The 22,687-nt window shown below is 39.3% G+C and overlaps 2 protein-coding genes across 8 annotated transcripts; both read left to right on the top strand.

Annotated features, from left to right (window-relative positions):
• Nucleotides 1-3: 3 nt before the first annotated feature.
• Nucleotides 4-19,024, top strand: LOC117305476 (serine/arginine-rich splicing factor RSZ21A-like). 7 transcript variants are annotated; one of them, XM_033790350.1, is made up of 8 exons: nt 4-88; nt 1,322-1,570; nt 2,216-2,395; nt 3,148-3,171; nt 5,486-5,557; nt 6,867-6,920; nt 12,380-12,425; nt 18,853-19,024. In XM_033790350.1, exons 2-7 carry the CDS (start codon nt 1,338-1,340, stop codon nt 12,408-12,410), a joined length of 594 nt encoding a protein of 197 aa, XP_033646241.1. In that variant the 5' UTR covers nt 4-88; nt 1,322-1,337; the 3' UTR covers nt 12,411-12,425; nt 18,853-19,024. The 7 variants fall into 7 exon arrangements, 4 of the variants coding, with proteins under 4 accessions (XP_033646241.1, XP_033646242.1, XP_033646243.1 ...); XM_033790351.1 differs by having other exon boundaries at nt 5,498-5,557; XM_033790352.1 differs by lacking the exon at nt 3,148-3,171.
• A 1,549-nt stretch (nt 19,025-20,573) lies between these two features.
• LOC117305397 lies at nt 20,574-22,216 on the top strand. Its single transcript, XM_033790268.1, has 2 exons — nt 20,574-20,634; nt 21,423-22,216. Exons 1-2 carry the CDS (start codon nt 20,574-20,576, stop codon nt 22,214-22,216), a joined length of 855 nt encoding a protein of 284 aa, XP_033646159.1.
• Nucleotides 22,217-22,687: the final 471 nt, after the last annotated feature.

Genomic DNA, 22,687 nt, shown 5'->3' on the forward strand with positions numbered 1-22,687 from the left:
CAACCTGCGTGCGTGTGGACAAGCTTTTTTTCTGGCAGAAAAAGGGGCCGAGTGTTGCCAATATTCTGTTTAATTCAAAGACCGTGAGGTGAGTTGAGGAGTTCTGTAGTATTAAAGATATATGATAGAAGGGATTCAGCTACATAAACTAAGCGTAACCATCCCATGAACAGAAATAAAACCACTCGTGAACTGCGTGTTTGTGGTGTCACTGTCGGGGGTTTCTCCATCATTGGGCAATTTGGTTAAATTGTGTTCATGGTGCGCAAACCAATTCTGCACAGTCTTACAATTGCGCAAAAATTTCGGCATTTTACGCATTACATTGCTGTACTATCAGTAAATTGCGCAAAATATTCCTGCACGATAGGCGAATTTTACAAACTGGGCACAATTTCGTAAGGTTTATCGCCATTCAGAACCGCAATGCATTGTGGGAAGGCATGTGGGGCAGTTTGCTATGGGGTGTATGTTGTCACGCACGACTCGCGCACGCATCATCTATAGACCTTATATGCATTGACGTCATCCAGCTGCCATCTTTGAGGTCAAACGGTGACGAAACAATCAAAACGCACATAGATTGACCAATGAACAATCTCCTTTTGACCTCAATGCGGGGGCGCCGAACTGAAATGACGTCATGTGCATAAAATAAGGTCTATATCTTTGTCAACCATTGTCAACAGCATCTCTTGATATTTTGCTATTTGCGATATCATGGCACTGCTCATCGCCAAATTCTCGGCTTACAAAGTTACATGTACTAACGTCACGATCATCATAAAATAGCCGTCATTAATTAACTGCTAAGAAAGGTACAAGCACTAATTTTCTGGATAGCTGGCTGGGGCCGGTGGGTCATTATATGTAGAATGTAGACGCTGAGGTAGTAAGTAAGCTTGGAACCTTGACATTGCTCCTGCAAAAGTGCTGATTCCTTGCTTTTTATGCTACAGTACAATGAACAGATGGGCCCTGCACTATATTATTTAATCTGTAAAGATCGCGCTATTGACCCATTTCACCTGACGTCATCATCAGAATAATCTTGGATGCGCCATTTTGGTGGTCAATGTCACGGTGTGTTATTCAGTGAAGTGCGCATTTTTAGGTGACGTGGCGTTTACACGTAAGCCTATTGACCACCAACATGGTGAGCGTGGCAGCAGCCGCCGCGTGTGACGCGCGTGCAAGGGGTCTTTAGTTTAACTGGGAATTTTGGCTCGTGTTATTACAATACAAAGCAAGCGCCAAAATTCTGTGAGAGCCATGAAAATAAGCAATGGCCAAATTTAATACAACATAGTATTCTTTACAGATTTTAAAATTTCGCCATGGGGAGATACAGCAGTGATGACGATAATAATAGTGATGACGAACGGGAGCGTACTCGCATCTACATTGGTGACATCAACTCGGAGACGACCCGGACCGATCTGGAGAGAATTTTCAAGAAGTTTGGCTCGCTGTTTGAGGTCTGGCTTGCCCGTTACCCACCGCTGTTTGCGTTTGTCGCCTTCAAGAAAAGGCGAGATGCTGAGGATGCTGTCCGTGAGATGAACGGGGAGTAAGTTGAGAATGTTATGCCTATGTCTTAATCATAATAATAATAAAAATGGCTTTCTTGTAAAGCGAGCATATCTGTCACTCAGTGGCGATCAAGGTGCTTTAATATACAGTACTTTCCTGCTTCATACAACACAGTACATGGCACCATGTGATGGTTTACAAGGTGCTGGGGCGCAACATGCTGCCAATTAAACCAGGAACACCAGGGCCAACCCCTGACGTCTCTTTTCGATAAGTGCACTGCCATCAATTTCACCAAACTCTTCCTAACTAAAGATGAATCTTACATGTAGGACTTAGGACAAGCTTATTTCCGTATCCATGTTGGGACACAATGGACCCATCCTAAGTAAGAACGAGTTACTCGTCCTAACTCGAGATAGGATTAATCCTAGCACTTCGTGAAACAAATGGGCTGCTGGGCTACACAACACACGGGACCAACGGCTTTACAGGCCAACTCAAGGATGAAGCATCATGGTTAAGTTTCTTGGTTAAGGACACAAGTGTCACGACTGGGCCGAACCCACACTCTGCTGATCAGACTTTTCTGAGAGAGGGTTTTACAATGGATTTTATTGCTTTGATGAAATCAACCCAAGTGCCTTTTAAAACGTCCTCTGTTTTCTCCTACACCCCTCAGAACAATTAATGGGAGTCGAGTACAGGTCAATATCGCTCGTCCTCGTAACCGCGGACGGACCAGCTTTGGTCGTTCTAGTTTCCACGATCCGGAGATCCGATGCTACCACTGTCAGGAACGAGGGCATATCGCTCGCCATTGCACCAAATTCACATCCGGGTATCGGCGCCATTTCAGCAGGTATGTACACGTGTACCTTGTATGGCCTTATAGTATTACATTATTCAGTTGTTCACCTTGAGAGTAAACTTGAAGAGTCTGGGTACTGTTTGTAGAACACAAAACACAGTGTCCACAGATTCACATTAAAGGGTCTATGTAACTTTTGTAGGACAAAAAAACACAATGTCCACAGATTTACACTAAACTAACACAGTTTGAAGATAATGATAGTAGAAAGCTTCCCTGAAAATATTACATGCTGAGGTGCTGTAGTGTTTGGGAAATGAGTAAAACCATGTCATGAAAATAATTTTCGTCTCATGAGACGAAAATTATTTTAATCATTTACAAACGGAATTTCATGACATTGTTTTACTCATTTCTCAAAAACTACAGCACCTCAGTAAGTAATATTTGAAGGGAAGCTTTCCACTATCAATTTCCACTATCAGTAACTTCAGAGGGAGCCGTTTCTCACAATGATTTACTATCAACAGCTCCCCATTACTCGTTAAACAAGTAAGGTTTTATGCTAATATTTATTTTGAGTAATTACCAGTAGTGTCCACTGCCTTTAAACTCACACAGTTTGAAAATGATGATGGTGGAAAGCTTCCCTTAAAATATTACTTACTGAGGTGCTGTAGTTTTTGAGAAATGAGGAAAACAAGTCACGCAAATAATGTTTGTACTTAAAGATGAAAATTACTTTGCATGTAGAACATAATATTTTCGTACCATTGTTTTACTCATTTCTCAAAAAAATACAGCACTTCGGCTAGGAATGATTCAAGGTAAGCTATCTACTACCATTATCTTCAAAGGGGTATAAGTATAATGTAAATTAATGTGTGGACGTGTTTTGTGTTACAAAAAGTACCCAAATCCTTTAAATAAACCCATCATGCGAATCCAATATGTTCAATCCATAGCAAAGTTTGTCAAAATTTAAACATTTGCACCATTTGATGGCAATTTACACCATTTGATGATACATGTACGTTATCACGATCAAGTACATGTAGGTAGACCCTTGCAGGTTTTACATTCACAAGATTTCGGGTTTGAATCGTACCAAGCATACGCTGATTTCACAATGACTTGAACAAGTAATGCTGTCTAGTTTCTGAATCACAATCTAATGCACTAGATACAGTAGTCAGAAATAGACTTTAAAGCCATTATACACTTTTGGTAAACAGTATTGTCCAAGTCCCACACTTCGTGTATCACAACTTGTATATAAAACAACAAACCTGTGAAAATTTAGGCTCAATCAGTCATCGGTGTCGGGAGAAAATAACGGGAAAACCCACTCTTGTTTCCGCGCGTTTCGCCGTGTCATGACATGTGTTTAAAATAAATCTGTAATTCTCGCTAACGAGAATTTAAATTGTTTTAAAGTATTTCACCATTACCTTCTGTAAACCCTGTAAACTATTTGTACATCTGTGAACTTTTTTTGTTTTTTCTGTACCGAAAGGGTCCAATGGCTTTAAATCTTTGTTTATTGTAATGTATAAGAGTGATTACCAGCTTGGCGTTTGTGTCCCCCTGTACATTTTGGTGCTTTGCCAAGTTCCCTTGTTGGAAAGAGCACCTAGACACAAACACAAAAATCAAAACAAAATACACACTGTACTACCAAAGGGTTTGGGACTAAGGTACAACACCTACATGTACATGTACGTAACTGTCTTTTTGTTGAATAATTATAACAGGCTTACATAATACGTGTCATGTTTCATACCTTGCTTTTTCCATAGCAAATATTTTGAAGTGACCTTAATTTATATTTTCATAAATGCTGATATTTTATACATAATTTTATAGGCTGGTGTGTGGGCTTTTTGTTGATGGTAACCAATGGCAACGGTGTGAGTGGATATTTGGGAAAATATGTAAAAAGTGGCCGGCCATGTTAAGAGTGTGGGTATGGTGACCCAAAGTAGTATGGTGATTCTGATTGGTAGAATCAGCCACGAGAGGTTAGTTCTCCACTGTGATTGGTTGGGAGCTAAGGACGAGCCCTGTGATTGGTTGGTTGTGTGTTGGGAGTCTTGTTCCCCCGCGGTGATCTTTTTGCAAAGAGTGTGTGTTTAAAAACTGATGGTAAGTTTGTGTTCAAATCATTTGGTTGATTTGTTGGTATTTTTTTGTTCATTTGGAATTTTCGTTTGTCTTTTTTACATTAACTGAATGCACTTAAAAGTGAAGGTTTCGTTTTTCAGTACTGTACATTGTATTTATAAACCGAACAAAGTTCACTGAAAATAAAAGAAATTGAGCCTAAAGCCATAAACATAAATTTTTAGTATTTCTGTAAGCGAACCACAAATTTGCTAACCGCTAAACATCGCTATGAATTTTGCCTCTGAAGAAATTGAACAAAGAAAGATGCTTAACTGTAAAACATCTGTTGCCCTATGTTGAGGTCTCCATATTTTGTCAATATCGTTGTCAATTTGTCAATATTAAATTCAATTTGAAGAGATCCTTCAGACAATATCTGAAAAAAATAGGAAGTTCAAAAAAGCTAAACGACGATATACTTTGACTACCACACAACATTAATGTTTAAAGTGAGGAAGAAAACCTCAACCAAGCCACTCTTTATTCTAGTTTATTTTCTGTACTAGAATCGTGTTTGGAAGGAAGCCAGTTGACAGAAGAAAATTGCCAACTAAACAGGCTCTCTTTTTTTTTTTTTTTTTTCCAATATCTTGCTTGTTTTTTATTAAATTTGATAGGCCTATTCAATGATATTGAGAGTTTTCTTTTAAAAAAAGAAAATGTTGAACTTTTTTTCCTTCCCGGCTGAAGTGATTCTTGAATCAGAGTCAGAGCTGCTTTTGCCATTCACGCTTCATTCCCCTCCCCTCCCTTCCTACAAGCGCTCAGAGACTTATTAAATGTTGATTCTTACTCAGACATATAGTACATGAGCTAGGGAGCTATTGGGGACATTTTCATTTAAAACGTCATTCTGTTTATGAATGCACTTATGGATAAAGCAGGAAAGAACGGCCGCTAAATGGTTTATTAGCGACCATTAAATAGTAATGTGGTCTTGTTAATTGACTATCGTCTTTGCTTGATTGTATTAAGGTCTCGTTCCAGATCCCCTGGGCCTGGTGGTCGCAACAAAGGTCGTCGCAGTAACAGCCGTGAACGAATGAAGTAAGCAGAAACCAGAATAAACTATAAATATAATAGGATTTGAGGCATTGCGTGATGAAGTATCAATATATATTTGGTTTGCGGTAACACCATGTGTGTATCTACTTGCCGGGTAGAGTTTGTTCTTTAGAGAACTGTCTTGCTTTATATTTGGTTTGCGGTAACACCATGTGTGTATCTACTTGCCAGGTAGAGTTTGTTCTTTAGAGAACTGTCTTGCTTTATATTTGGTTTGCGGTAACACCATGTGTGTATCTACTTGCCAGGTAGAGTTTGTTCTTTAGAGAACTGTCTTGCTTTATATTTGGTTTGCGGTAACACCATGTGTGTATCTACTTGCCAGGTAGAGTTTGTTCTTTAGAGAACTGTCTTGCTTTATATTTGGTTTGCAGTAACACCATGTGTGTATCTACTTGCCAGGTAGAGTTTGTTCTTTAGAGAACTGTCTTGCTTTATATTTGGTTTCCAGTAACACCATGTGTGTATCTACTTGCCAGGTAGAGTTGGTTCTTATGAGAACTGTCTTGCTTTATATTTGGTTTGCGGTAACACCATGTGTGTATCTACTTGCCAGGTAGAGTTGTTCTTAAAAGAGAACTGTCTTTCTTGTTCTATAAGAGATGTTAAATTTGCATCGGGGAGAAAGAATATTAATTTTGGTTGTTTACCCATACACCGATGTGTGTTAGCACTGTATATTCAGTACTTTCCCGAGTCCTGTGAAAAAATATCACAGGCATGTTACTCGGGTGGGATTCGAACCCACGACCCTTGCAATTCTAGAGCAGTGTCTTACCATCTAGACTACCGAGGTTGCCCGGCAGCTAGAGGCAGTTTGAATCCTATGTTTTGGCAGCGGGTACCACAACGATATAAGGGATGTTAAATTTGCATCGAGAGAAAGAATATTATTTTTCTTTTTTGGTTGTTTACCCTACTATCGCGGAGTAGATTTATTGGATGTTCGGGAGACTTCTCAGTTCTGAACAGGACTGTCCTGCTTATTAACTCGGACTAAATAATAGTAAGCTTGCGGATATGACCATGCAATAAATCTTATTTGAGTTAGTGACCAGGGGTAATAATGTGAAGCGCTTTGGGATGCCCTCCGGGTGTGAAAAGCGCTATGTAAAAACGGTTTATTACTATTATTAGTGTTGAAGAACATTTACCGAATTCACTTAGGTAATCAAAAAAGATGTGTGTTTGTGCAACAATAAAATAAACCCCAAATTACAAATGCAGCTGTGAAGTTTCACTTTCAAAGTATACATTTTAACCATGACTGTCTTCCTATTTGTTTTCCCAGTCCTAGAAGGCGAACTCCAAGCCGTAGTCGAAGCCGTAGTAGAGAACATCGCAGGTAAGACAGCAGTGTTGTGCTGCATAAACAAGAAAGCTCCATTAATAAAAACATCCTTTTCGTCTGGCAACTCACACCTGTTACATCCATGTAATTCCTATTCAAATGACTGCCACAGGCAAATTAACTTCTCGTTTATTAAGTTAAATGACCCAAGTATGTAGTTCAATGTTAACACGCCCGCTCTATGGAGGACGAAAAGTGGCCATCTGCTTTTCTGCTTGGCTTTTAAACGTTCGGTTAAGACTGAGTCACTGCTCTTCTGTTCCCATTTATATTGCCCTTTTTGTTGTAAGTGTAACATCAATAGAAAATGTTGAAATGTTCTGTACTTTTTAAATTCCTGTCATGTCTAGTATGAACCTTTATTTTCAAAGGGTCAAACCGCATGCTTACTGGTAAGCCACATCAGTGTAATGGAAATAGACAAATTCTTGTTTTTAAATCCCCTCCCCCCCCCTCCCCCCCCAAAAACAAAAAATAATATGTATATTTTCAATCAATTTTTCTGATAAACACTGCTGAAATGTAGGTATGAAATTGCCTCTAGCCAACAGGCTAGTTCACAGGTCTGTCTAGCAGTATGACAACTCCTCCTCTAGCATGACAAAAGTTGCGACAAGAATGTCAGGATATAAAGGCAAATGTTATGCAGTTTCTTGATAATAAAGTTGTGTGGTACTTAATTGACTTCAATGTGATTATGGGAGACAGGTGTAAAGTTGGTTGTCTAAACATGTTGCGGCCGGGTGTACTGAGCAATATAAACCATTTGCGAGTTAAATTTGAATAATGTCTGGTACAATGACTTGCTTAGTTACAATGCACCCTTTTATTTGAATTCCTCAGACTATCGAGACAGTTGCTATTCCACGTGATTAGGGGAAAGCTTTTGTATAGCAACCTCCAGGATGGGCAAACCCTGGTGCCAGTGTGCCATACACATCCACTCAGAATTGTGTATCATTGTCTCTTACGTAACTACGCAAAAGCTTGCCCCAAATCAAGTGGCGTAGCAACTGTCTTGGTAGTCTGAGCATGGATGGTCTGAGGAATTCAAATGCAAGCGGTGCATTGTAACTAAGCAGTCATTGTACTAGACATTGAATTCAAATCTTACTCGCAAATGGCTTATTGGGTGAAATTAAGATTGAACAGAATTTAATTGTTAATCAGTCAATTATTTTGAGTGAACCTTCCTGCAATTTTAATGACTTGCTTGCCCTTGGAGGATTAAAAAAGAACAATGGATTTATTATAGTCCATCACTATGGGTATGTTTAGACAGCGTACTAAAGTTGGTTTAACTCATGGTTCAACCCGATCGAGTTCAACTATGTGTGTCTGAACGGTTGTAATAAAGTTAGTCCGAATCGAGTTCAACCCACAAAAGATGAACCGTCCAGGGAGGGGGTTTATCTAGACCGCTTCAGGTTTATCTTTTAACACCGTTTGTGGACAGAATAAAAAAGACCACAGTGTATTAAATGTACAACAGACGACGCATTGACCTTCATAATCATAATGTAAACATACGGTGACCATTGACAAGGACAACAAACAGGATGTTAGAGAAGTGGGGTTGCGTATGCTTTGACCTCTTAGAACCAAAGATATTTGGGGTTTAACTCAGTGCTGTCTGAATGCAAGGGGTATTTATTTTTGGGGCCCATTGCCTGCTGCTCGTAAAAGTTCAGCCTGTTCGGGTCCAACTTAATAGTACGCTGTCTGAACATACATGTACCATTTCTTTGCCTCTCCATTTTACCACAGATGTCTCCATTTAGTCTGCCTCATTAGCTTCTTCTCTCTCTCCCCATGGAATTTGTCTTTTGTGTTTCCCCAGTCTCCAGTGGTCAAACAAGCCCCTCCCCCCACCCCCTTTGTAACCCTCCTCTTTGCCTTGGTGCCCTTTGAAGTGTTTTCTTTAGATTTAAAGTCACTGGACGCTATTGGTAATTGTCAAAGACCAGTCTTCTCACTTCGTGTATCTCAACATATGCATAAAATAACAAACCTGTGAAAATTTGAGCTCAATCGGTCGTCGAAAGTGAGAGATAATAATGAAAGAAAAAACACACTTGTCAAAACACACTTCAAGACCCCAAATTTTAAATCTGAGGTCTCGAAATCAAATTCGTGGAATATTACTTCTTTTTGGAAAACTACATTACTTCAGAGGGAGCCGTTTCTCACAATGTTTTATACTATCAACCTTTCCCCATTACTCATTACCAAGTAAGGTTTTGTGCTCATAATTATTTTGAGTAATTTCCAATAAGCTTGGGCGATATCACGATATTATCGAATATCGCGATATTAATTTGGAAACGATTTCGATATCGGATGGATTTGATATTTGATTAAATATCGCGATGTATTTGCTAGCTGAGAAATCTTGCACCCCATAGGTTTGGAGTAAAACCAGACAAATAGGTCATTAGAACACCTCTCTTATGCTATGGCTGTCTCTTCTACAACTTTCACTTTGGAGTTTGAAGACTGATGATGTCAAATTTAATTAATCGCGATTATATCGAATATCGCGATATATTGTCGGCGATATATCGTGAATAAAATAAATCGATATCGCCCAAGCCTAATTACCAATAGTGTCCACTGCCTTTAAAGATTAATTAAAGGAAGTGCCCTTTTCAGAATGAGAATGCCCCATTTGCTATACATGCAGCTGGAAATCGAGGCATATTATAAAAATTATTATATGTGTAGCACCTTGCAAATGGCGCTAGACACTAAAATCATTGTTAGCATAACAACTTTCTCTGTAGAAAGCAATGGAGAGCTGTTGATAGTACAAAACATTGTGAGAAACGGCTCCCTCTGGAATAACATAGATTTTGAGAAAAGGGTAATTTTGTCTCTAAAATATTGAAATATGTTACGACTGTGTTATTATGCATCTGAAAGCACACAAATTTGCACAACGAGGGTGACTTACTATTTCATTATTCTCTTGCAACTTTCATGACTAATTGAGTCGAGATTTTCCCAGGTTTGTTATTTTATGCAAATGTTTGGAATACACCAAGTGGGGAATCCTGGTCTTTGACAGCTAGTACAAAATGTGTCCAATGCTTCTAGCGACATCAGAACTTGTGCCTGGTGCACTGTAACTTGTGCCTGGTGCACTGTAACTTGTGCCTGGTGCACTGTAACTTGTGCCTGGTGCACTGTAACTTGTGCCTGGTGCACTGTAACTTGTGCCTGGTGCACTGATCACTTGATCACGACACTTAACCAAATTGAAATTTAACATTTGCCACCTAACGTAATTACAAGAAGAAAATATTCATCAATTATTATATGTGTAGCACCTTGCAAATGGCGCTAGACATAACGTAATTACAAGAAGAAAATATTTCATCAATCGAAGGTGAGACCAGTTGTCAAAATGCCTCAACTTTACCGTTGGCACCTTGCCAACCCAGCTTTCAAATTGGTTTAAATTGGTATTAGACTCAGAGAATTGAAAGATTTGCTTTTATCTTTTTTAAAACGACATTATTTTTCTCAAGTGTTTTGTACTCCCCCTTTTTGATTGTGTCGGTTTTGTTGTTTCCTTTTAAAGCCAGCCTTGACTTAACGTCAAGTCTCTTTGGCCCGGTCTACTGTAAAGAGACAGATTTATAGAAAATCCAAGGTTTCAAAATCACATCATGAGCTCTAATGGTTTTTCTCCCCTCTTAATCGCATTAGAATCTCTCACTAAAAGCGTCCACAGTTTGGAGAGAGAAAGGTTTCCGTTCAAATTACTCCTGTTATCCCATTAGAAGATGGTGGAATTGTTCGAAGCTTGTGCGCCGTCGTTCTGTAGTTGAATAGTTATAATACGTTACGCGCCCAAAGAACACTGCCTGATTATGATGCACTTAATAAGTCTTACAGTGTCTAAAGACTTCTCTTCAAGTGTTGAATAGCAATAAATTCTATTGAGCTTTTTTAGTTTTGTCACTTGCTAAAGTACCAATTCAATTTCAGTTTAAAAAGCTCTGAAATGAATTGAAACAGAAGTGTTTGCAACTTCAGCGATTCATCCGATGCAAAAAAAAAACCTGTAATGAAATTATTCTCCACCTTTTCTGGATAATGATTGAAAGTTGTATACGGCTCAAAAGGGAAATTACTGCAAACTCAAGTGAACAGAACAATAGAGTTACTACTCAAGTAAACAGGACAAAGGATTCTTTGTCTGTAACGTTCGTGAAATGAAATTTAAGCCCACCTATTGAGAGAGAATTGTCGTTGAAAGGTTGACAACTATTATAATTTCTTAAAGCTTATGTCTGCTATTTTCTTAAGTATCTGACTGTTCTTTGTTCCGACACTCCTACATGTAAGTTTCGACAGTTCACTTCGATCTATACACGCTAGGGCTTGGGTTAGTTAGCAGGGGTCGAAATCAAGTGTATTTTTATAGTAGTCAGCAGGGCTGGAAAACCCAGTATTTTTAATAGCCCTGATGAGATTTTGGTAGCCCGACAAAACACATAGGTGCCTATGCATTGAGTCATGGCACAAAATGGTCACCAAAAGTATTTAATTATACCATCAGCACAGTTCGTTATTGTTTGTGATGTTGATCTTTGCATTATTTTTCCACTAGCCCGCCGGCCTATAAAACTGGAAAAATGAGTAGCCCGGCTGTGAGTCTGGTAGTCCCGGGCTAGCGGGCAAGTGGCAATTTCGACCCCTGGTTAAAGTTGGGAATTGGAAAGTAAACTTAGTGGTTTCGGAATTTGCGCTGCAGAAATCGTAGTGGGGTGTTTTAAACATGTTAAAACTGCAACGTGGGTGTTGTCACATAAAAAAAAACACCAAGAGAGATCTAAAATAAACAATAATATAGCCTAGGGTGTTTACAATCTAATTGTTTTGGCAGGAGTAACTGTTAGTTTAAAACACCATAACAAATTTTGCCTCGGTGCCTTTGAAATCTCCAGTAGAAATGTACAGTTTCCTCATAGGGTGCCGCCTGGCGCTTACCTCGGAGAAAATGCCTTTGTGTCCTCCTTGCCCTTTCATGATCAGAATACGAACCCACTGATGGTTAGAGCTTGTTCTACATTGTAGTTGCAAAAGAATATTCCGGTTGGTGCATGCGAACAATCAATTGAACCACCAGAACGTTCAGGTAGACTTCATCACTGTGCCAGAGTACCAGGCCTTGACTTACACGGGGGCCAAGGAGGTCATTGCCTCCATTGCCCCTGGTATAGGCCATTCGTGCCCCTTCAAAAGATCCCCATTTACTGCAAGTTTTTTTCAATGAAAGTGCCCTTTGCGCAATGGAAATGGCCTTGCCCTTTCAAAGATGAAATGTCAGGCCTGAAGTACAGCACATTTGAATGACAAATACAGGATATCTGCATAGTGGAGAATGAAAAGTCAAGGGATGACAATTGATTACAAATTTGATTTGTTTATCTTTGAATCAACAGGAACAGAAGTGAACAAGGGACATCTCGATAAGCGGAAGGAAGAAAGGTCAGTCTCTCTTTATCCGTTTCCCCCACGTTTATATTATTGTGGGCATAGAACATGCTGTATTAAAGGCGGGGGACACTAATGTTAATTACTCAAAATAATTATGAACATAAAACCTTACTTTGTGACGAGTAATGGGGAGAGGTTTATAGTTTAAAACATTGTGAGAAACGGCTCCCTCTGAAGTGACATAGTTTTTGAGAAAGAAGTAATTTTCCACGAATTTGATTTCGAGACCTCAGATTTAGAATTTGAGGTCTCGAAATCAACAATCTTCAAGCACACAACTTCGAGTGACAAGGATGTTTTTTCTTTCGTTATTATCTCGCAACCTCGACAACCAATTGAGCTCAAATTTTACTCAGGTTTATAATTTGTATGCATATGTTGAGATACACCAACTGAGAAGACTGGTCTGAGACAATTACCAATAGTGTCCAGTGTCTTTAAACTATTCTCAGGGGATGTGGAGAACACAAAGGGGCCATAATCTAATAACTCCTTGCAGTATTCGTCATTGGTTCATTTATCAGAATGTTCTCAACTTCATTTCTAAACAAAAAACAGCTCCCTGTTTGTGGAGTGCATTCTTGTGCAGATCCACTAGATGATGACTAATAAAAAGCAGTGTTTTTTTTCTTAAAGGAACATGTTGCCTTGGATCGGTCGAGTTGGTCTTTGAAAAGCGTCCTGTAACCATTTGTTGTAAAATCGATATGGTTAGAAAGATGTTGTAAAATTAGAATATAATGATCCACACAAGTATCACTAAAATTTGCACGGTTTTCATTTTACGTCACGAACTAACACGGTCGGCCATTTATGGGAGTCAAAGTTTTGATTCCCATAAACGGCCGACCGTGTTTGTCGACGAGGTAAAACAAAAACCACGCAATTTCGAGGCATATTTGTGTAGATCATTGTATTCTACTTTTACAACATCTTTCTAACCATATCGATTTTATAACAAACGGTTACAGGAGGCTTTTCAAAGACCAACTCGACCGATCCAAGGCAACGTGTTCCTTTAATGTATTAGGCCCCTACACATTCAAGATAGGACTGTCTGAAAGCTTACTGGTAGATGCTTACTGGTAGGGAGCCGTTTCTCACAATGTTTTATACTAGCAACCTCTCCCCATTACTCGTTTCCAAGTAAGGTTTTATGCTGTTAATTATTTTGAGTAATTACCAATAGTGTCCACTGCCTTTTAAGGCACTGGACACCTTTGATAATTGTCAAGAGGACCAGTAATTTCCCTTTGTGTATCCCAACATTATGCATAAGGCGGAGTAAAAAAAAAAAACATGTTTCGCGTCCGGGTTTTTCAAAAAAAGGAGGAAGAGGGGCTTTTTATTTTTTATTACAAGATGGCCGCCATTCTTTGTTAAAATGTCAAATATCCATTGTTTTTTCTACCGCTAAAATACACAATTAACATAAATGAAACAATTTAGTCGAGGCATTCAGACAAGACATTCAGATTGTTTTTGCTAAGATCATTTAAAATAACCCTATTTTTAAAAAAATAAAAAAATAATGTGCATAAAAAAATAAAATAAAAAATAAAATAAAAAAAGGAGGCGGCCTGTAAAAAGGAAGCGGCGGGGACGCGAAACATGTTTGTTTTTTTACTTGGCCTAACATAAACAATCTGTGAAAATTTGGGCTCAATTGCGCATCGAAGTTGCAAGAGAAGTTATAATGAACGAAATAACACCCTTGTTGCACAAATTTGTGTGCTTTCTAATAACGGCTTCAGGCCTGAAGTTGTTTTAATATTTGAAAGAGTAATTACTTCTTTCTCGAAAACTACATTACCTCGGTGAAGCTGTTTCTCACAATGTTTTTAACTATCAACTGCTCTCAATTGCTCGTTACTTAGTAAGCTTTTATAATTATGCTAACAGTTATTTTTAGTTTAAACCAGTGGTGTCCAGTGCCTTTAGAGTATTGAGACTGTGGTTTAAAATTCCTGACACTTTCTCACTTCTTGCTCCTAAGATGTGCTTGATGATAAAGATGGGGAGTCTTGAGTCTTGAACAGGCGGTGTTTAATTCTGGAGGCATCAAAGCATGTCGTCTCAACCATCTTGACTATTTATTTACAGTCTCATGGGGGTCGGGGAGGGGTCTTTGAAATTAATGTTTTAATCTTGTCTTAATGCATTAATAACACTGGATAAGGATGGTACATGTACTTACGCATGAACTTTGTTGTTTTTTGTTTTAAAGTTTAAATTTAATGTTTTTATGTTTTATTTGATCAAGGACACAATTTTCTTGAGAGGTACATGTAGGGGGCTGGGGCAATTTACATTAATTGTATTTGACAATTAGGTGTCCGGTGCCTTTTAAAACCTGATGTATTTTTACATTTATAACAACATTACTGAAATATTTTAAAGAAAATGCCATTTTACTATTGAAATCTGCTGTAGGCTTCTAACCAACTATTTTAAGTTGTAATTACTGAAAGTAGGCCTACGTACACCTTCCCTTTCAAAGCACTGGACACTATTGGTACTTACTAATTGTTTGGGTGTTTTTTCTTTCTTCATTCTGCTGCAACTTCGATGACCGATTGAGTAAAAATGTTCACATATTTCTTATTTTATGCATGTTGGTATACACCAATACATATTTGGTTTGTGGTAACACCATGTGTGTATCTACTTGCCAGGTAGAGTTTGTTCTTTAGAGAACTGTCTTGCTTTATATTTGGTTTGCGGTAACACCATGTGTGTATCTACTTGCCAGGTAGAGTTTGTTCTTTAGAGAACTGTCTTGCTTTATATTTGGTTTGCAGTAACACCATGTGTGTATCTACTTGCCAGGTAGAGTTTGTTCTTTAGAGAACTGTCTTGCTTTATATTTGGTTTGTGGTAACACCATGTGTGTATCTACTTGCCAGGTAGAGTTTGTTCTTAGAGAACTGTCTTGCTTTATATTTGGTTTGCGGTAACACCATGTGTGTATCTACTTGCCAGGTAGAGTTTGTTCTTAGGGAACTGTCTTGCTTTATATTTGGTTTGTGGTAACACCATGTGTGTATCTACTTGCCAGGTAGAGTTGTTCTTAGGGAACTGTCTTGCTTTATATTTGGTTTGTGGTAACACCATGTGTGTATCTACTTGCCAGGTAGAGTTTGTTCTTAGGGAACTGTCTTGCTTTATATTTGGTTTGCGGTAACACCATGTGTGTATCTACTTGCCAGGTAGAGTTTGTTCTTTAGAGAACTGTCTTGTTTTATATTTGGTTTGTGGTAACACCATGTGTGTATCTACTTGCCAGGTAGAGTTTGTTCGTAGAGAACTGCCTTGCTTTATTCTACTACCGCGGAGTAGATGTTCGGGGGTTCGGGAGACTTCTTAGTTCTGAAAAGAATTGTCCTGCTTTTTAACTATAACCCGAAAGAAAGGTATAGAAAATGGGCTGGGACTACTACTTTAACTTATAGGATCGTAATTGACTGTACTACCCCGGAGTCGGTTCTTCAATGTTGTCAACGTTTCGACTAGCTCGCTCTAGTCACTGTCAGGGGTACACCAAGTGAGAAAACTGGTCTGTAACAATTACCAAAGGTGTCGAACAGTGCCTTTAAAGTCAGTGGACACTACTGGTAATTACTCAAAATATTTATTAGCATAAAACCTTACTTGGTAACAAGTAGTGGGGAGAGGTTGATAGTATAAAACATTGTGAGAAACGGCTCCCTCTGAAGTAATGTAGTTTTTGAGAAAGAAGTTATTTTCCACGAATTTGATTTTGAGACCTCGGCTTTAGAATTTGAGGTCTTGAAATCAAGCATCTGAAAGCACACAACTATGTGTGACAAGGGTGTTTTTTTCTTTCATTAATATCTCGCAACTTCGACGACCAATTGAGCAGTTGAGCTCAAGTTTTCACAGGTTTGTTATTTTATGCATATGTTGAGATACACTGACTGTGAAGACTAGTCTTTGACAATTACCAAAGGTGACGAGCAGTGCCTTTAAGATGGCTGTGCCTTTAAGATGGCTGTAATTGGCCAGGGACTCTCTGCATATGTGATTAAAAGTGTTGATGCGGTACGTACAGCCTTCATGAAGAGCTTGAATTTCAAGTATTTCTCAAGCACACAGAAGAAAATACTTCCCTAATTAAAGCGCCATGCTTTCATGGTTAGGCAGAAGGCAAAAATATCTACTTTGTTGACCTTTGACATTCTCGGAAGTGTCTGTCACGGGTTGTTGATGTGTTTCTTGATCTTCTTTAAATGGGAGACCATGAAAGGAGATGGATGTGCTGTACATATGTGATAAATAAATTGGTGCATGTTTAAAGGAACACGTTGCCTTGGATCGGACGAGTTGGACTATAAAAAGCGTTTGAAACCGTTTGTTATAAAATGCATATGGTTAGAAAGATGTTGTAAAAGTAGAATACAATGATCCACACAAACAAGCCTCGAAATTGCACGGTTTTCCTTTCACCTCGTCGACTAACACGGGCTGCCATTTATGGGAGTCAAATCTTTGACTCCCATAAATGGCCGACCGTGTAAGTTTGCACAGTAAAAGGAAAACCACGCAATTTTGAAGCAAATTTGTGTGGATCATTGTATTCTACTTTTAAAAATTCATTTCAATCATATACATTTGATAACAAACGGTTACAAACACTTTTTATAAACCAACTCGTCCAATCCAAGGCAACGTGTTCCTTTAAAGGGACTTTGCCAGGGGTTGAATTTGGGGGGAAAATCCAGAAGTCCACTGGGCTCAAAATAGACCGGAATCAAAATAAGTAAAACCTTCCTGACTCGGTTAAACTAATAAAGGCACACGTGTTGCCTTGGATCTGGTGATTTGGTCTATGAGAAGCGTTTGAAACCGTTTGTTTATATATATATATATGAATAGAAAGATGTTTTAAATGTAGAATATAATGATCCACACAAACATGCCTCGAAATTGCACGATTTCCCTTTTACGTCGTGAACTAACACAACACGCCATTTTATATTTTAGACTCGACAAAATGGTTCGCAAAGTAAGAGGAAAGTCGCAAATTTTCGAAGCACACTTGTGTGGATCATTATATTCTACTTTTAAAACATCTTTCTAACCATATGAATTTTTATAACAAACGGTTCCGCAACGTTTTTCATTGACTAACTCACCCCCTATCCAAGGCAACGTGTCCTCTAAACAGTCCTGTTCTAGTTAAGCAAGGGACCCCTGCTAAACTGATGCTGTGTGAACAGGGCTTTTGTCCTCCTTCCTTGCGGGTTGTACTTGCCTGCTTGTTGTCCGACTTTAAGTTTGAGTATAAGATGAAGGACTAGAAGGCAGTGGACACTGTTGGTAAAGACTAGCCTTCACAGTTGGTGTATCTCAACAAATGCATAAAATAACAAACCTGTGAAAATTTGAGCTCAATCGGTCATCGAACTTGCGAGATAATAATGAAAAAAAAAAAAACATCCTTGTCACACAAGGTTGTGTGCGTTTAGATGGTTGATTTCGAGACCTCAAGTTCTAAATCTGAGGTCTTGAAATCAAATTCATGGAAAGTTACTTCTTTCTCGAAAACTATGGCACTTCAGAGGGAGCCGTTTCTCACAATTTATACCATCAACCTCTCCCCATGACTCGTCACCAAGAAAGGTTTATGCTAATAATTATTTTGAGTATTCACCAATAGTGTCCACTGCCTTTAATGTATGAAAAAAACATTGCCATATTGGACTGGAGACTGAAGGTGTGATGAAAGTGGATCCAGTTCACACTATCTCTCATTAAAAACAGTCATCACCTGATTATTAACAGACTAGGCAGTTAGCAGGCCTGATACTTCACGGAGGCAACGGAGGCGATTGCCTCCGTTGCCCCTTGCCATTGCCTTGGTGCCCTTGAAATGCTCCAGTAGGGTGCCCTTTGCCAAAGAGAAAATGTCTTGGTGCCCTTGCCCTTTCAAAAACGAAGCATACAGCCCTGAGTTAGTTTGGCATACATGAAGTCAACAAGCATCTACTCTTTCTTAAAGGCATGGACACTTGGTAAATACTCAAAATAATTGTCAGCATAAAACGTTACTTGGTAACGAGTAATGGAGAGCTGTTGATAGAAACCATTGTGAAAAAAACGACTCCCTCTGAAGTAATGTAGTTTTGAGAAAGAAGTGTTTTCTCACTCAAACTATTGGTTCACCATAGGAGACAAAACTTATTTTGTAGTAGTTGAGACTATTTGTGTAGTGGCCATGGCAACACGACCAAACCGAGTAGTTGAAAAACGGTAGGCACGACTTGAATCATGGTGTAATAGTCGCGACTACAACACTAGTCGCACTAGTCACCCAGAGGATGGGTGGCATGGCGATTTCTTGAACTTTACAAATTGTTGTAATCAATGTTTTTCCGACTTATTTTCTTGTTTGCAGGATGATGTTTGTAGCAGTCAGGAAGGACGACTGGGGCCCACAAGGAGCATGCAAGGTTTTTAAGACCAAGTACTATCGTTGACTTTCATCACTAGAGGCCAGGAAGGTGATGTCACTTTTTAATCTGAAATGTAATCAAGAATTCTAGCTTAGTTTCATTAAAAAGGTGAGGAGAAAAAAAACCTAGAGCAAATATATAATCAGGAATTTGTTAAAAGTCTACACCATTGGAACAGCACATGTGAGACCTATTTTTGTGAAGCAATTGTTTTTCGCCTGGGCCCAGCCACCATCATGGGTTAATTTGTTGTTACAAAAAAACACCAAATGAACAACATTATTAGTATCAAGTAACTCTTTGCAGATCATGTATTCCATAAACTCGAGCACTTTTTTGTTCATTATTGTTGACACGGTGATTGTTAATTGGTATACATGTATCTTAATAACATTTGCCTTTTGGTGGTACGTGTATACGGCAGATACTACGGGTGTGTTCGATTAGCTTCGCTGGGTCTACCCTGCGGTGCTCACTCATGTGAGCCCCTGACAAGAGCTAAACGAACAATCGCTCACCCTCTCGTGGTGACGTCATGCACCTCGGGCCAGCCCCCAAGTGACCCACTCCACAAGCAGGGCACTGGGGGCTGACCCGGTTGAGCCCCAGGAATGACGTCAAAGCTATTCGAACGCACCGGGGTAGACCCAGGGCAGCTAAACGAACGCACCCACTATTAGTGCACTGTCCGGTTTTGGTGTACACAGACAAATTTAGCCAAACCTAAAAGTGTTGTAGTATTGTGGTCACCATACCTCAAAATGGCCTGTTGAGATAACTGCTAGTGGTTCTCAAACTGTTCCTCATAACCAAACACCCAAATGATGTGTACCCATAATAGACCGATCCAGTAGGCTCCGCCCACGACGCACGTGTGAGCAAGAACACGTGGGGCTCTCCAATGCCTTTCTGCACAACTCTGCTGCGCGCGCCAACATACGCGCACGCATGTCGGACCTTATTTGTCGGACCTTCGTTGCGTTGTGATTGGTCAATACGCAATGGGGCGGAGATTAATGGATCGGTCAATTGTGGCTTTGCACAAATCTATTAAACAATACTGAATTTAGGCCGACACATGTACATGTAGGTTTGTGAAAATAATTTGACCTTGATAATAACAACTAGTCTGATTTGCCAAAACGGTTGGTTTTGTTGTGTTTCAACCGAACAACAACCTTCTTGAATTTGGAACTCATTGTTTGTAAATAATATGTAATCTCTTGTGCCATGCATGGAACAGCTATGTCATATTCAATTTTGATTTTCCTTTTTTTTTGTAACACAGGATTTAATTTTGTTTTCTTTTTATCTGATATCTACTACAAACTTCTAAATGAGCCATAAAAGTGAATTCCTTGCACGTAACAAACCTTTGGTCCTAAACTTTGAACGCTATTGTGTCTGGGGTGGATTTCACAAAGGTAGTCCTAACTTAGGACTAGTCCTAGGCAATGCTAAGAGATAGGACCAGTCCTAAGTTAGGATGAGTTATTGGTCCTAACTTAGGACCTGTCCTAACTTAGGACCAGTCCTATCTCTTAGCATTGCTTTGGACTAGTCCTAAGTTAGGACTACCTTTGTGAAATCGACCCCCGTGAACCTTTTGGTCTTAAAGTTTGAACACTCAAGTTTTTATGTGTTTGGACCTTTGATCCGAAAGATGGACCCTCACGTTTGTGTGTGTTTGAGCTTTGATCCAAAAGATTTGACACTCGGTTATTGTGAGTTTGAACCGCTGATCACTCAGGTTCTTTGTCTTGGAACCTTTGATCTGATAGTTTGGTCACCAAAGTTTTTGTGAGTTTGAACCTTTAGTCAGGATCATTTGGTTTCTTAAGTACTTGTGTGTTGGAACCTTGGTTAGAAAGTTCGGTCGCTCAAGTTCTTGTGAGTTGGAACCTTTGGTCTGAAAGTTCGGTCACTAAAGTGCTTTCGTTACTTTTGGTCTGAATCTTCTGGTTACTCAAGTACTTTTGTGTTGGAACCTTTGGTTCTGAAGTTCAGTCACTCAAGTTAATTGTGTTGGAACCTTTGGTCTGAATGTTTGGTCACTCAAGTACTTGTGTGTTGGATCACTTGGTCTGATAGTTTGGTCACCCAAGTTCTTCTGAGTTTGAACCTTTAGTTTAGGTACTTGAGAATTGGAACCTTTGGTCTGAATGTTTGGTCACTCAGTTGCTGTTGTTACTAGTGGTCTATGTCACTCAAGTTCCTGTGTGTTTGAACCTTTGGTCTGATAGTTCAGTCACCAAAGTTCTTGTTAGTCACCTTTAGTCTGAATATTTTGGTTACTCAAGTACTTGGGTGTTGGAACCTTTGGTCTGAAAGTTCGGTCACTCAAGTGCTTGTGTGTTTGAACCTTTGGTCTGATAGTTCAGTCACCAAAGTTCTTGTTAGTTTGAACCTTTAGTCTGAATATTTTGGTTACTCAAGTACTTGTGTGTTGGAACCTTTGGTCTGAAAGTTCGGTCACTCAAGTGCTTGTGTGTTTGAACCTTTGGTCTGAAAGTTCGGTCACTCAAGTACTTGTGTGTTGGAACCTTTGGTCTGAAAGTTCGGTCACTCAAGTGCTTGTGTGTTGGAACCTTTGGTCTGAAAGTTCGGTCACTCAAGTACTTGTGTGTTGGAACCTTTGGTCTGAAAGTTCGGTCACTCAAGTACTTGTGTGTTGGAACCTTTGGTCTGAAAGTTCGGTCACTCAAGTACTTGTGTGTTGGAACCTTTGGTCTGAAAGTTTGGTTACTCAAGTACTTGTGTGTTGGAACCTTTGGTCTGAAAGTTCGGTCACTCAAGTACTTGTGTGTTGGAACCTTTGGTCTGAAAGTTCGGTCACTCAAGTACTTGTGTGTTGGAACCTTTGGTCTGAAAGTTCGGTCACTCAAGTACTTGTGTGTTGGAACCTTTGGTCTGAAAGTTCGGTCACTCAAGTACTTGTGTGTTGGAACCTTTGGTCTGAAAGTTTGGTTACTCAAGTACTTGTGTGTTGGAACCTTTGGTCTGAAAGTTCGGTCACTCAAGTACTTGTGTGTTGGAACCTTTGGTCTGAAAGTTCGGTCACTCAAGTACTTGTGTGTTGGAACCTTTGGTCTGAAAGTTTGGTTACTCAAGTACTTGTGTGTTGGAACCTTTGGTCTGAAAGTTCGGTCACTCAAGTACTTGTGTGTTGGAACCTTTGGTCTGAAAGTTCGGTCACTCAAGTACTTGGGTGTTGGAACCTTTGGTCTGAAAGTTCGGTCACTCAAGTACTTGTGTGTTGGAACCTTTGGTCTGAAAGTTCGGTCACTCAAGTACTTGTGTGTTTGAACCTTTGGTCTGAAAGTTCGGTCACTCAAGTGCTTGTGTGTTTGAACCTTTGGTCTGAAAGTTCGGTCACTCAAGTGCTGTCGTTACCTTTGTACTAAAATATTGTCACTCAATTTCTGTGTGTTAAGAGCTTTGGTTTAAAAGATAAGACGCTCAGGTTCTTGTGAGTTGGAACCTTTGATCTGAGAGAATGGTCACTCAAGTTCCTGTGTGAGGGAACCATTGGTCTGATTGTTCGGCCACCCAAGTTCTTGTGAGTTTGAACCTTTGGTCTGAATATTTTGGTCACTCAAGTTCTTCTGAGTTGGAACCTTTAGTTTGAAAGTTCGGTCACTGAAATGCTGTCGTTACCTTTGGTCTAAAAAATTTGTCACTAAATTTATGTGTCTTAATAGTTTTGGTTTCAAAGATTAGATACTCAGGTTCTTGTGAGTTAAGACCTTTGATCCAAGAGATTGGACATTTAAGTTC

The sequence above is a fragment of the Asterias rubens genome, chromosome 22 (assembly GCF_902459465.1).
Source record: "Asterias rubens chromosome 22, eAstRub1.3, whole genome shotgun sequence".
NCBI lineage: Eukaryota > Metazoa > Echinodermata > Asteroidea > Forcipulatida > Asteriidae > Asterias > Asterias rubens.

What these genes read in the sequence shown, in the direction of transcription:
- LOC117305476 (XM_033790350.1), top strand. Translation starts at nt 1,338, where the DNA reads ATGGGGAGATACAGCAGTGATGACGATAATAATAGTGATGACGAACGG. An exon ending in TATCGGCGCCATTTCAGCAG is followed by an intron (nt 2,396 to 3,147) that starts GTATGTACACGT and finishes AAAAAAATACAG; the next exon opens with CACTTCGGCTAGGAATGATT. An exon ending in TCGGCTAGGAATGATTCAAG is followed by an intron (nt 3,172 to 5,485) that starts GTAAGCTATCTA and finishes GATTGTATTAAG; the next exon opens with GTCTCGTTCCAGATCCCCTG.
- LOC117305397 (XM_033790268.1), top strand. Translation starts at nt 20,574, where the DNA reads ATGGACCCTCACGTTTGTGTGTGTTTGAGCTTTGATCCAAAAGATTTG. An exon ending in AGATTTGACACTCGGTTATT is followed by an intron (nt 20,635 to 21,422) that starts GTGAGTTTGAAC and finishes TTGGTCTGAAAG; the next exon opens with TTCGGTCACTCAAGTACTTG.